This window comes from Cinclus cinclus, chromosome 1, assembly GCF_963662255.1.
Source record: "Cinclus cinclus chromosome 1, bCinCin1.1, whole genome shotgun sequence".
NCBI lineage: Eukaryota > Metazoa > Chordata > Aves > Passeriformes > Cinclidae > Cinclus > Cinclus cinclus.
The window spans coordinates 92,296,729-92,311,178 of NC_085046.1; the positions used below are offsets into that span (position 1 = coordinate 92,296,729).

The 14,450-nt window shown below is 42.0% G+C and overlaps 2 protein-coding genes across 2 annotated transcripts; one reads left to right on the top strand and one right to left on the bottom strand.

Annotated features, from left to right (window-relative positions):
• Positions 1-5,579: 5,579 nt before the first annotated feature.
• On the bottom strand, positions 5,580-10,829 carry SEC61B (SEC61 translocon subunit beta). The gene is made up of 4 exons (XM_062500530.1): positions 10,734-10,829; positions 10,536-10,633; positions 9,803-9,904; positions 5,580-5,913 (listed from the first exon to the last, which is right to left on the bottom strand). The coding sequence occupies exons 1-4, from the start codon at positions 10,734-10,736 to the stop codon at positions 5,826-5,828; spliced, it is 291 nt and encodes a 96-aa protein (XP_062356514.1). The 5' UTR covers positions 10,737-10,829; the 3' UTR covers positions 5,580-5,825.
• Positions 10,830-11,132: 303 nt separating this feature from the next.
• On the top strand, positions 11,133-14,236 carry ALG2 (ALG2 alpha-1,3/1,6-mannosyltransferase). The gene is made up of 2 exons (XM_062500542.1): positions 11,133-11,465; positions 13,337-14,236. The coding sequence occupies exons 1-2, from the start codon at positions 11,133-11,135 to the stop codon at positions 14,234-14,236; spliced, it is 1,233 nt and encodes a 410-aa protein (XP_062356526.1).
• The last annotated feature ends 214 nt before the right edge of the window (positions 14,237-14,450 follow it).

Genomic DNA, 14,450 nt, shown 5'->3' on the forward strand with positions numbered 1-14,450 from the left:
GCTGGTAGAGAAAAGCCCTGAAATCTCAGGGACCTTAGTGTGGAGAAATGAGCCGAAAAAACCCTTCTGAAGTTCAGGACAGATAAATGTTAAGTCTTGTACCACAGATGGAGCAACTCCATGCAGTGAGACATGGCCTGATTCCCCAGAGTTCACTCTGCACAAAATGTCCCAGTGGCCACACTGGACATGAAGCAGCAGCACATCCTTGCAGTGACAAAGGCTAACCACGGAGCAAGATGTAAACTGGGCATGTCAAGTGAAGCACTCGTAAAGATACCCCCTTATCACACACTCATTTGGAAAACTGAGTTTTGTGCCCCCAGTGCAGAAGAAACACTAAAAAACTGGAGCATCCAGGAGAGGGGTATTTAGATGGTTGGAGGCTGGTGCACATGACACGAAGGGACAGGGACAACCAGGTTTGTTTAGCTCAAGAGGCTGAGGGTAAAACACAAGCTGCTGTCCCCAGCTAAGGTTAGAAAGTAGATGGAGCTAGAACCCTCCCAGCATTGCACAGCAAAAGGACAAGGTCCACAGCACTGCTGGACCACAGCACTGCAAGGTCCAACAAGGGAATTCTAATTGGATGTAACAAACAATATCTTCACCAGAGAGTGGTTAAGCATAGAGATGGGTACCCAGAGAAACACTTTCCTTGGAGATTCTCAAAATACAATTGCAGAAGGCCCTCAGCAACCTGATCAAGCCTTGATGATTACTCTGCTCTGAGCAGGGAGCTGGATCAAAAATATCCACAAGTCCTTACCAAATAGATTTTGCTAGGACCTATACCCACATCTCCAATACTATTTCACACTGTCATGGCTATCTAGTGTTAAGAGCTGGTTTCAATGTGAAGTTCCATTTCATGGAAAATGTTGGCATATGCAATTACTTTTCATCATAGTTTCAATCAAACAAAAAAAGTAATAAAGAATTTTTAAAAATTGCTTTGATATTAAAGAAAATTGAGTGTTAATTTTTAAAATATATTTAATATTACATTTAATTGATTTTAATCATTGTTTACTTTTTGAAGTAAAAAAAGGCATATGGAAACAAAAATGGAACAAAATTAGAAAGCAAGGTCCACCAAATCCTACAACTGCATCAAGCTCAGATTCACACTGAATTACAATAGTTTGGTCCTTCACAAATCTGTGCAGTTGTATCATGCAGCTATGTTTTCTCCCTCACAGATGTCTTCCTGAGGTGAGGAACATATATGTTCTCTTTCACTGATTACAGCAAATACCACACTCTAACTGCATTGTGCTTTTATGTAAGTCAGGAATAACATTACTTACCAGCAAATCTTGTGAATTTAAGGCAATATTGCTTTAGGTTCTTTTTGTATTACCTTACCAGAAAAACAACCAAGACAGTAGCTAATAAACTGGAAGGTCTCACAAAACAGTGTTTGATTATTAAGCAATATTGGGAATGCAGCCCCTCTGAAACCAGGGCATACTAACCACAAATTTATTTCTGATTTTGGAAGCATTTCACTCAGATAATGACTAACCTCTGCAGCATTTGTAAGCATATTTTCTATCTCTGTAGTTATTTGAGAAGAAAACCAGGTCAGTATATTTACTCAGTGATAAACGCATGAACTAAAAAAAAAAAAAACAAAACAAAAAACGCTAAACTAGCTGGAATTTCACTTTTTTCCCCCCACTTTTTAAGACAGCAGCTCTTTTGAGGAAGCAGTGCATGGTAAACTTTGCTTCAAAGAATTTCTCCATTTCGATTTGGTCAAAAAGTCACAGATACTATTCTGAAAGGCAGCCATGCAAAAAATCCTTCAGAATAAGAAACAAGGATAATTATTTGCAATCTGCTGCCATATGTGTGATAGTGGTATCAAATCTGTGGTGATATACATCTGAACTTGAATTTTTGAATTGAGTAAAATGGGTCTATCCTGTTCATTATTGTTATTGCTTGGCATATCTCTGCATCAAAGCATTATCCAACTACATGGCACAATTCAGTATCTTTGGAGGTCTCCAAAGAAAGAGACAACTAGAGCACAGAAGGAAGAAGATACCAATGTCAGGGATGAGATATACTCACTAACTTCACACCTGCTCTTGCTTAGCCTGCCTTTCCTTTCAGCAACTTCTGAAATCATAGCAGAAATCACACATGTTGTACAAGTTTTCCCCTCAATAAAAAGCCAAAAGGCCCTCCCTCAGAGATTTTAAGATGAGAATCATCACTATTCTTAGTATATTACCAATGCCAAGTTTGGAAGTCTTCTATGAAAGACATTTACATAAACAGCTAATACAAAGCTGTCAAAGGAGCCTTATTATCAAAGTATGAAGTATATAACAAGTAAAAGTCTGAAGTCATCTCTTTCTCCAGAAAAAAAAAAACAAAAACAAAAACCACTGGAAAGAGCATGCATGTGCATATGTGTGTGTGTAGTGCAGTACAGCTGGCTTCCAAACAGATGGCAAGACTAAAAGACAAATCTGAAACACCAGAACTAATGAAGCCCATATACCTGCAGATCAATAGCTCATGGGTGATTGTCTTCAGTGTGCAAACAGGTGCAAGAGCAAAGATTAAAGTTTTCATATGATAAATGAAGAAGACTCTCTTCCCTCTTTCTTCCTGGGTAACAAGTTAAAAGTGCAAGGCTTTTGCACAGCAGGAGCTTTGACCATCTCCCTCTTCTGTTACCTACTCCATCCAACCCTCAGGAACACTGTCTTTCAGCTTCTAAGTCAAATTTAAATAAGACTGAACCTGCTCATATATTCAGATTTATTGTTGGAGGTAGTAGGGGAGGAAAACCTTAAGACACAAATGAACAGGTGTAAAAGAACCATCTGCTTATAAAACCCTTCTTCAGCTGAAGGATAATGGAGTCTGAGGTTGCAAATACTTTAAGTCAAGGATAAAAGGTTCTAGTACTTTATCCTCTCTTCTATGGAAATACAAGTTCTTCCAGATATCTTGAATCTTTATCGTTAAGGATACAAAGTAAAGATCTTTGAGGACTTAAGAGCCTTCTGCAGCACCTAAGTAAAGGCATTTACAAGAGCCAGCTCAGTCAAGCTTGTATTTCAATCACATACCAGCAGGCATAAAAACTCAAAGTCTTATTATTTCCTAGTCACCTGATACAAAGCTTTTCAAATGACTGTCCTTTCTTCTCTTCTACCCATTACTGAAAGACTATTTTTCTGTATGACAGATTAGCTACTGTTTTTATCAGTATGGCTATAATTTAGGCCAAACAGAATTCCACATTCATTATTAGCCAAAATTCCGAGAACTCTTAGCAACCTGCATTTCTTTATCTGGAGCTGAAGTTTGATAAACATCAGTTGCAAGACTCCACTACAACTCGTGTACATGAAACACTAAGAATATGAATGTGAATATCCAACATGTTCATGCTAATAATTTAAATAATCACAACTTGAAAACATACAATACAGAAATCTGGGTTTTAATGAAGTCCAAGGAAAATAAAATTGCAGATGTTTCAGCCAGCGGAATACAACTTATGTATCACCAGAGGTAAGCTGACTGAAAATATAGAGGCAAGAAAGGGTGGGAAGTAATTTGTCCAAAATGAGAGACGTTAGGCTCTTTTGACAGTGCATGCAAAAATCCATGATACAGGCCCATTCTAGAAAACAAATATATTTAAGCAAGGGCAGCACTGTAAAAATAGTCAACATTCTTATACTCAGTTGAACTAAACGTATTAAAATGCATTTGAATGTCTTTAAAAATTATCAGAAGGTTGTACAGCAATAAGCCTTTCCCCATCACTTTTCCAAGATCATCATCAATTCTGGTCTTTAGAAGCAGCAGGACACCAAAAAAGAAAAGACATGGAAGACTTTAAATGGAATTAGTTTACGTAGGAAAACAGCTTTTAGGGACTGGAAGTGCTTAAAAGAAAATTGTTTCCTGCTGTGTTAGAAAACAGTCAAACAGCATATTAGAAAACATAGTAAAAAAAGAAGTTACTCACTTTGATATTACTAATATTCCTTATTCCTTACCCTTACACTATTTTAGAGTATTCCATTCCTTTTCCTTTGAGCACCACAAATCAGCTCAGCACAGTGTGTTCACATGGTCAGCGGAACTGACCTGCATTTGGTCTTCTCTTTACATTTTCTTGCCTTAAAATGAAATCACTGAGCGTACAGAATTTATTTTCTTGCTAAGCAAAGCATTTAAGTGAGAGATCCTTACCTCCACCTTCTGAAGTGATGAGCTACATCCCCCCCATATACTTCATTTTCCCTTGTGTTTTCACTTCCCTTCCATATGCATAGAGGCAAAAATGTACGGATCCTTTTCCCTTTGATACATTATATGTATATCAGTTTCCACCAATTTAGTGTTCCGCTACACCACTGCCTTTGAGTCTCCAAACTTCTCTGCTCCTCAACTTCCAACCCCCTGAAAACACCTTCCTACTACTACATTTTCTAAGATAATTTTCAGTTTCTGTTCCAAGTCATCTATCACGTTTACATTAGGTACTATGGCATTAGCAGAGCTCAAAACAATTACCCCTATAGCCATGAGACAACATTCCTCATTTTTGCTCTCAACAGTATGGTCTTTTCAGAAGTAATGCTAACTTCAGAACTGCTTTAAGGAAGGTGGTAAGAGAGGCTGCTTCTGCAACATGCAGTTAGAACTTCTGTCAAGCCTGCATAACTAAGAATATTGTTTTCCCATTACAAGCTGCTATTCAACCAGGACTCAACATGAACAGCAGGCTAAAATAATTCTATCCAACTTCAAGATCATATTAGCAGTGAGAAATGCCAATGCACAAATATGTAGATACCTTTAAAACGAGAAGAGCTGTGAGACTGTTTGAAAGGAAAATACTGATCATCCAGAAGTAAATTGGAGTGATTATCTGAAGCAACACTTAGCTGTATCTCAGCCTATATGCATGTCCCATTATTTGAAATGCAGTCATTGCTTTTCCAGTCCTCCCATTCCATTTAATTCTCCTTGAAGGAGTCTGGACCTGCAGTCATCGAATCACAGACTATCCTAAGTTGGAAGGGACCCACAAGGATCACTTAAGTCCAGCTCTTGGCCCTGCACAGGACAGCCCCAAGAACCACACCATGTGACCAAGGGTGAAAAAAGTCTTTGACAGCTGTGAAATTACTATTTTTTAAAATCAGTTAGGTACCAGTTCATGTTGCTCCTCAAGTGCAGCTCAAAAAAACCAAACACACTTATATAATTTTTATGTATAATAAGCACAATAAGGAAATAAATCAATCCAACTATTTTTCTGGAGTTAAAAGAAGAACATGACTATCTCAGCACTGGTACCTCAGGTTTTTTCCAACAAGGACGCTGGTTACCTTCTCATGTTTGTGAACCTGATTTTGTCTCTAATCCACAAAAATACGATCTTCCAGCATAAAATTATATAGCAATCAGTTTGAAAGAATCTGGTATGAACTGCCAAAGAGCATTTACTCAGAAATATGATTATTTATGAAAACCTAGTAAAATGTGTTAGCTGTGGTATACTGGAAGAGGAAAAAAGAGAGTTAAGACTGTTTCTATTTCCATATACAACTTTTATTGCAATACCTGTGTTCTAAGTGTACAGATACAAATATAAAATGACCCATGACAGGCTTTAAAGCTGCCCAAGTAGCAAACTGAGAAATTAATTCAATATAACAGCCAAAGTTGGTAGAATTTCAACAGGTGATAGGAATCTTCCCCAGTCTCTCTCCAAGAACAACCAGGATCCACCATAGTTTTGGTCCAAGATGTATGCTTTTAGTTGGCAGCTGAGTCTAGGAACGAGTGTATTTACCCCAGATGTGCAGCATAAATACAGAAGCAATAAAAAGAAGACTCATGACCAAAACTGGAACAGGTCCACTAAAAATAAAGAGAAAATGCATTAACATAAAAATGAAGTCTGTTTTGCCCAAATGCCAGTCATTGTCAGCCAAATGAGCTCATCAGTTCACATGAAATTGTACAAGAAAACTCTTCTTCCCTTTGCACAGAAATACCTTAAGGCACACAGAAATGAGACAGCCACCACTATCAAAAACTGCTCATGCTGCCACTGTTTTTAAAGACAATTCTACACACCCAAAAAGTTACATTAAAAAGGACAACAGAGTGACAAAACCCCCACTTGTTAAAAAAAGCCATTAATGGTTCATCATTATGGATCACTGTTTCCATAGTCTCTGGAAAAGTAACATCTGTGTTTACAACTCTGATAGCCACCTGATCAAAGATGCAGTCCAATACAAAAACCAACAGAGTCCTCTAGCGGCTACTAAAATTTTGGCAAAAAATTCTCATTAGCTATTTTATTTTGGGGGTTTTATTTCATTTGAAAACAATAGCAGCAGTGGGTGAGAGGGATTTCTCTCTTGAAAAATATACACAAAGTGGCAAAGCTACATCATTAAATCTTTGCCTAAAAATGAATAAATTATTTTATTTCCTTCTTACTTTTATATATTGTTTAGAAATTGTAATGTATTTAAAAAACAGGTTAATCTAAGGGTGCACATTGATAGCTTCAATCAGCAGTTTCATGCTCTTCTGAGATGCAACAATTACACGAATACATGCTCAACAATCCTTCATACAATCTCATTTCTGACTTTCAACATGCTATTGGGAAGTCTGTTATCCAGCCTGTGTAACCCACCAGGGTACTGTTTATAAGTATGTAAATACTACCTGAATACAAAGTAAAAAAAGGAAACTGGAAAGGGATTCAGAAAATGATTTCCTGTCATATTTTTCTATGAGATCATGATCCACATACTTTAAATGATCACAACTGTAATCTTACATTGAGTTTAAAACTAAATTATTATCTATCATACTTAGACTTATCTGGGTATGGAGAATCCTGAACACAGACATAAAGCATTTAGCAAATACATCAATAACAAAATAAACAAAGTCCACACACATGGTGACTACACAAGCAACCCCTTCAAGGGGTATCTTTCACTACACAACAGATTGTAATTCTCAAAGCCCAGCAGTTTATATAAACAAATATATATCTTTTATAATTTTTACTTGTTTATATATATGTACACATGTAAGTTTATATCCTATATAAATCACAATTTATAGTCCTTACACTATATCTGAATTATTTAATTCATTTGAGCCTTTAGCAGTAGGAATAGGTAAGAACAGAACTACACGGAAATAAACAGTGGGGACTGATTGCATGTTCAGTGTGTTTTAAACATGCAGATGACATTGAACCCCTAGAGAATAGTCAGCTCTCCAATACTGACACATATATCTGATTTCCTCCAGTCCCAAGAAAACCTGCTGAAACCCTGCAATTCTCTTCCACACACCTGCATCTTCTCAGCCCACCACAAATAAACAAATAGATTCAGACACCTCTAAAACTTTGGTACTGTGAATTCTCAGAATGCTTTTCATAAGGCTGCACATTGTACAAGCAGCTCAATTTGACTTTCTATCCACAGGAAAGCTGCCTATAGCTCTTTAAAGCAGGAAAGCCCAAGACAAGACACAGGAATCACAGCTACCAAGTGACCCAAAAAATGAAAAAGTTTGGGTTTAGTCTTCTTTTCAAAGCGTGTAATATCCAAGCTTTAAAAAGAAAAATATCATATTCCCTCTCAGCCAAATCCCCCACAACTCCCTTTCGCTAATAGTTGTTTTTAAAGGTACACACATCTTAAAGCATCCTGCAATGCAAATAAAGGATCTTTCCCAAGGGGAACCAACTTGCCTATTCAACATATTTATTATTTTGGATGTTGAATGCAGATAAAGCATCGACCTAATTCTGCACAATATAAAATACATAAACTTTTTTATCTAGAGTGAAATTCCCCTCATTACAGCTAGTATGAATTAACCTGTTCTCAGGTGGTTTTATGTATTTTTTCATAGTAATTTTAAACAATAACATCATTCAAATGTTGCATTTTAAACAATATTAAAAAACACCAAAAAAGCCCTCCACCACCACTACTACACTGCAGTAGTGATCACAACCATTTCCAAAAACAACTTCAGCTGAAGTACTTCACTGAGGCAATCACAAACCCTTGATAACCCATTCTCACTTTAAAGCCTACTAAACGGGACAGAGGTAATAATTTGTTGCTATGGAAAAAAAAATTGAAGAAAAATACCTGGAAAGCTGTAAGCAAGAAAGTTGCTACCAACCATGGCTCAGAAAATGTTACATCTAGTGTGGGGTGATTTGTAAAACCAACTCTTTTGTATAGATTTGATTCTTTCATCAGAAGTTTGACCATACCCAAAGTAGCTTCCAAAGAAACCACTCCCAGTGCTCCAAATCCTTAAAACTGGAAACTACTGTGTCACAACATAAATAGATGGGAAAATCTGTTTATTGATCTGCTTGCACTGAAGATGAGAACAACTAAGTGGCCATTCTGCACCAAAAGTGAAATCAAAGGATTCACAAGGAAACAATTTAGCAAAATTGTCAAAGCTTGTATCACAAGTCTATTTAAAAAAAAAAAATCATAATCATCTTCTGGGCTTTTTTCTGTTTGGTGTAATAAATTTTTTAAATTGGACTTTATTAGACCAAACAACAGAGAAAATAGCTGCCCTGCCTGTCTGTACGGAATTACTCTGGAACACTACTGCTGCTCATTGTCTTTTCTTTGCCTTTTCTCCTTTCTGGACTCAGAATGGCCTAAGTAAGGCAGAACAGCACTACTTTGGTGGTTTGCTGGATACATTTGGCTTTTTAAAGTTTCAAGTACATATGGACATGAAAACAGGTAGAGAACTTCAAAGGAAGGATTACTAATGGAACTATCACTAAGTAGTCTATCACCATCACATCACCAAATGTTCTATTTGTGCAGCTAGCAGTAGCTCTCTTGAAGAACTTCAAAAGAAAATATTAATGGACTTGAAAAAAAAAAAACAAAACAAAACAAGAAACAGGGTCAGCCCTGAGCATTTCAAGACTTTTCAACCCAGTAAGAACAATAGCTCATGAACTGTAATTCTACAATAAGCACACATTTCCACTCAGGATATAACTTAGCTATGCACTCATCAGCTCAAATACACCTTCCACCTTTGCCACCCAAGTATTAGGCTGCAAAGTTTGTTTGGAAAGTCATCTGAAGGACTCAAATTGGTCAAAAGAGTAAAAATTTACATTTTCTTTATAGTTTAAGGAACACTACTAGGTATTCAACAATAATCTTGGAATAATCACCTTGTGAAAATGGAGATATATAAGATATTGGCATGCTGTTTGCTAGGCAAGTTCAGCTGAAGTAATTTATCTGCATCTTTTTATTAAAAACACCTGATGCAAGCATATCCTATATCAGTTATATTGTATTTTCAAGGGGTGCAAAAGATCATAACATAGCTATTATAAGATAATACCCAAAATTTTTACTTAAAAGAGAATGAAAACATGCACACAGATGCTTACATTCATTGAGACAAGTGATCTTTCTCAAACTCAAAATAATTGCTCACAGCCTTCAAAGACCACTCAGGATAGGCTTTGGCAAATACAAAATACAATTTGCACCTACCTTGTTTTAAAACAACTGTAATTTTAAAAACTACTTCTCCCAGGTTACAGATTAAATATGTCATCCCAACCACCAACTCAGCAAGTTTTCCCATGCACACCAGAACATTGACATATGATTACTAATTCAAAGACTGCAAAGACCGTGTAAGCAGGGGAGCTCTAAAGCCCTCAAGCCTGCCACCAGCCATTAACCCAACTTACACTTTGAGCCCTGGAGAGTCCTCAGTGTAGAACCGCCACATCCCACCAGTGCCTGTGGACGTGGCACGGCCTGCACTCCTTGTCCCACAGCTGGCATTTTTCCTTTAAGGGATGACAGAAGGAAACACAGACATTAGTACTCCACCAGCTTCTAGGACCCAGCAGCTCAACAGACTCTGCGGAAACAATGCTCTTCACAGAACCAATTAGGTTGGGAAAGACCTCTAAGATCACCAAGTCCAACCTACGACCCAACACTACCATGTCAACTAGACCATGGCACTGAGTGCCATATCCAATCTTTCCTTGAATACCTACAGGGACAATGATTCCACCACCTCCCTGGCCAGGCCATTCCAATGTCTAATCGCCCCTTCCTCCTGACGTCCAAGCTAAACAACCCCAGGCGCAGCTTAAGATTCGTGCTCTCCTATACCGTCACTTGTTGCCTGGGAAAAGACACAGACGCTCACCCGGCTACACCCTCCTTTCAGGTGATTGCAGAGAATGATAATGTCACCCCTGAGGCTCCTTTTCTCCAGGGCAAACACCCCCAGCTCCCTCCACCACTCCTCATAGCACTTGTGCTGCAGACCCTTCCCTGCAGCGTTGCCCTAATCTAGAGGGGCATCACCCTGTGGTGCCACGTCAGCAGAGGGCACCAGCCCGGGCCAGCAGAGCGCACGGCGGGGACAAGAGCTGTCCGCGCCGGGGGGGCGCGGCGGGCACCCACCTCTGCCGGACGGTGGATCCCGCGGCGCGGGGAGCCACAGCCTTGCTGGGCGAGCGGCCGGAGGAGCCGACGCTGGTGGCGCTGGGGTTGGGACCGGGCTGCGGAGAGAGGAGAGAAGCGAGAGGGGGTGAGAAGCGGCGGGGACTGCCGGCGTGGAAGGGGCGCCTCAGCCGCCCCTCGCCTCGGGCGGCCCCTCACCATGGCGGCGGCGCTGGCTCGGGCTCGGCGCGGTGTCACACACGCTCCGCTACAGCCGCTCCGGCCACGTCCCTGCCCGCGTCAGGCTCCGCCCCCGCGCCGCGCATCCCGGGGCCGCGCGGCTTCCCCGGATAATGCCTGAGCGGCACCAGCCCCTTATCCCGGCGCTCCTCGCTCGGCGGCCGCCTTCCGAGACCGCTGCCCCACCGTGACGCCTCGGTCGCGCCCGCTCTTGGCGCAGCGGCCCGGGCGGCGAGGGACCGCGGGGAACGGAGCGTCGGGCGGCAGCGGGGCCGCCCGGCGGGCGGGGCGGGCGGGAAGGCCCGGGAGGAAGGGAAGGAAGGCTGACGTGTCCCACCGCGGCTGCCGGGCCGCGCATGCGGCCCCGCGGCGGCGGCCATGGAGGAGGCGGAGGGAGCGGGAGGAGCGGGCCCGTCCGTGCTGTTCCTGCACCCGGACCTGGGCCTGGGCGGAGCGGAGCGTTTGGTGGTGGACGCGGCGCTGGCGCTGCGGGAGCGGGGCTGCCGGGTGCAGATCTGGACGGCGCACTACGACCCCGAGCGCTGCTTCGCGGAGACGCGCGGGCTGGCGGTGCGGCGGGCGGGCGGCTGGCTCCCGCGCAGCCTGTGCGGCCGCGGGCACGCCCTGTGCGCGGCCCTGCGCATGGCCTTCGTGGCGCTCTACGTGCTGCTGCTCAGCGGAGAGACCTTCGACGCCTTCGTGTGCGACCAGGTGCGGGGACGGACCGGGCCGTGGGTATGGCCGTGGGCATGGGGACGGGAGCGCCGCTGCCGGGATGCGGGCATGCTGGTGGGCTGCTCTTCACAGAATTGTTAGGGTTGCGAGGGGCCTCTGGTGATCATCTGCTCCAAACCCCCTACCAAAGCAGGGTTACCTGTAGCAGGTGATGCAGAAAGGCGTCTAGATGGGTTTGGAATGTCTCCAGAGAAGGAGACTCCACGAGCTCCCTAGGCAGCCTGTTCTACTTCTCTGCCACCCTCAGTGTAAAGAAGTTCTTCTTCACGGGGATGTAGAAGGTCTCGTGTTTTAGTCTATGGCCACTGTTCATTGTCCTGTCACTGGGCACCACTAAAAAGAGTCTAGCACCATCCTCTTGACACCTTTGAGATATTTATATGAATTAATAACATCCCCTTCTAGTCTTCTCTTCTGTAGACTAAACTGGTCCAATTCCTGCAGTCTCTTATAAAAGAGATTCTCCAGAGCCCTGGAGTATCAAATCCCCACAAAATTGGATTCATTATGTGGTATGCGACAAGCCGCTAATGATACACTCAAGAGGAAGACATCAATTTTTCATTTCAGAGCAAGTCTGTCTGCTCCATAGTGTTCCAGAAAACAAGAACATCCCGTCAGGCTTTCTGTGCCATCTTTTATACACAGAAATTCAGAGTTGGTAGCTTCCCAAGTGTAGCCCTTCATAATGTTATGATTAGTTAATAATTTCAAGAGAAGGGAGGTGAAGCTGTGGGAGGGTCTGGAGCACAAGTCTTATGAGGAGTGACTGAGGGTGCTGGGATGTTTAGCTGGGAGAAACGGAGGCTCAGGGGAGACCTTATCACCCTCTACAACTGCCTGAAAGGATGTTCTAGCAGGTAGGGATTGGTCTCCCTGACAGCTAGTGACAAGATGAGAGAACATAGTCTTAAGCTGCGCCAGGGGAGACTTAGCTCGGGTATTAGGAAGAATTTCTTCAGAGAGGGTGGTGATACATTGGAATGGACTGCCCAAGGAGGTGATGGAGTCACTGTCCATGGATATAGTTAATGAAAGACTGGATGTGGCCCTTTATGCTGTGGTTTAGATGACACAGTGGTGTGGGGTCATCATTTGGACTTAGTGATCCCTTTTCCAGCCTAATTGATTCTGTGATTCCATACAAGTTACATAACTCCATTTAACTTCTACACTTGCTCAGAGAAGTGGTCTTCACCTGAACAGGGTTCTTTCTGACCTGTAGGTGTGTTTTTAGTGTTATAATGAACATAGTTTAGCTATAGAATACATGAACGTTGAGTATTTTGCCAGGCTAGCAATGTATACATAGACATAAATCAATATCTTGATTTACTATAGCCTTAAGACTTTAGTTCCAGGATGTTGTTGGCTAAGGGATGCTAGCTGCTGACAGTTGCACTGATTAGGTCTTCTTTCTTGATGATTAGGCTTGAAAGTATACAAAGATCTTACATCAAAGAACATCTTGACTTTAGATAATCTTGATATATTCCACATTTTGCAATTTACCTCTTACTGGGGTATTCTGGGACAGCTGGAGGGTGAGGATGCCACTGCCACTTGGACTCTGTTCCCAGCACCCCTGGTAGTGGCAGAAGGAGATGCTTGGAGTAGTCCTGGGGTTTGAAGGGACTTTGGTGGGGAGCAGGGAGAAATTACAGGGTCACAAGAGGTCCTCCATGAGGGAGTACAACTTGATATGCTTGTGTGGGGGAGAGGGAGAAGGCACTTGGCTTGCAAAGCAGTGGCTCTTGGAGCATGGCTTTGAAATCACACGTACACGCTGGTGGCACCGACACAAATAATTGACCTCTCCTCTTGTCCTGTCTCTCCGGTTGCACTAGGTGTCTGCCTGCATTCCTGTACTTAGACTGGCCAGAACCCGAAAGAAGGTTTTGTTCTACTGTCACTTTCCCGATCAACTTCTGACCAAGAGAGAGTCTTGCCTGAAACGTCTCTACAGATTGCCGCTCGACTGGCTGGAAGAGTACACAACTGGCATGGCAGACTGTATCGTTGTGAACAGCAAGTTCACTGCCAGCGTCTTCAAAGACACATTTAAGTCCCTATCTCACATAAACCCAGATGTCCTCTACCCATCGCTCAACATCAGTAGCTTTGAAGAAATTGTTCCTGCAGACATAGCTGATCTGATACCGAAAAAGAAGTTCTTGTTCCTTTCCATTAATAGGTATGAGAGAAAAAAGAATCTAGCATTGGCTCTTGAAGCTTTGCACGAACTCCAAGGGAGACTTGATTCTTATGAGTGGGATGAAGTTCACCTGGTTATGGCAGGTGGTTATGATAAGCGAGTTCTGGAAAACGTGGAGCACTATGAAGAGCTGAGGAGACTCGCAGCCAAACTCGGTGTTAATGACCACGTGACTTTTCTGAGATCATTCTCAGATGAACAGAAAATCTCTCTTTTTAGTAACTCTGTATGTGTGCTTTATACACCAAGCAATGAACATTTTGGCATTGTCCCTCTGGAGGCAATGTATATGAGATGTCCAGTTATAGCAGTTAATTCAGGTGGTCCTTTAGAATCAATCTCACATAATGTTACAGGATTTTTGTGTGATCCTCTGCCAAGCCAATTCGCTGATGCCATGGAAAAAATTGTGAGAGATCCTCTCTTAAAGGACACTATGGGAGCAGCTGGGAGAGTGAGAGTTATGGAAAAATTTTCTTCAGAAGCTTTCTCAGAACAGCTGTACCAGTATATACACAGATTAACAGAATAAAATTATATTCCTATGTTATATTTTACAGCATTGTGTCTCTCGTTTGTGTTGGGGACTAGTATTCATTGTTACTGATGAAAAATTAGGGATATTTGAATTTTGTTATATCTTGTTTTATATCTTGTTTTGCTTCTTGTGCTGCCTTATGTCACTTGGCACATAGAAGGAGCAAAACATGTCCCACTGTATCATTAGAAGGTTAAAATTTTCATGT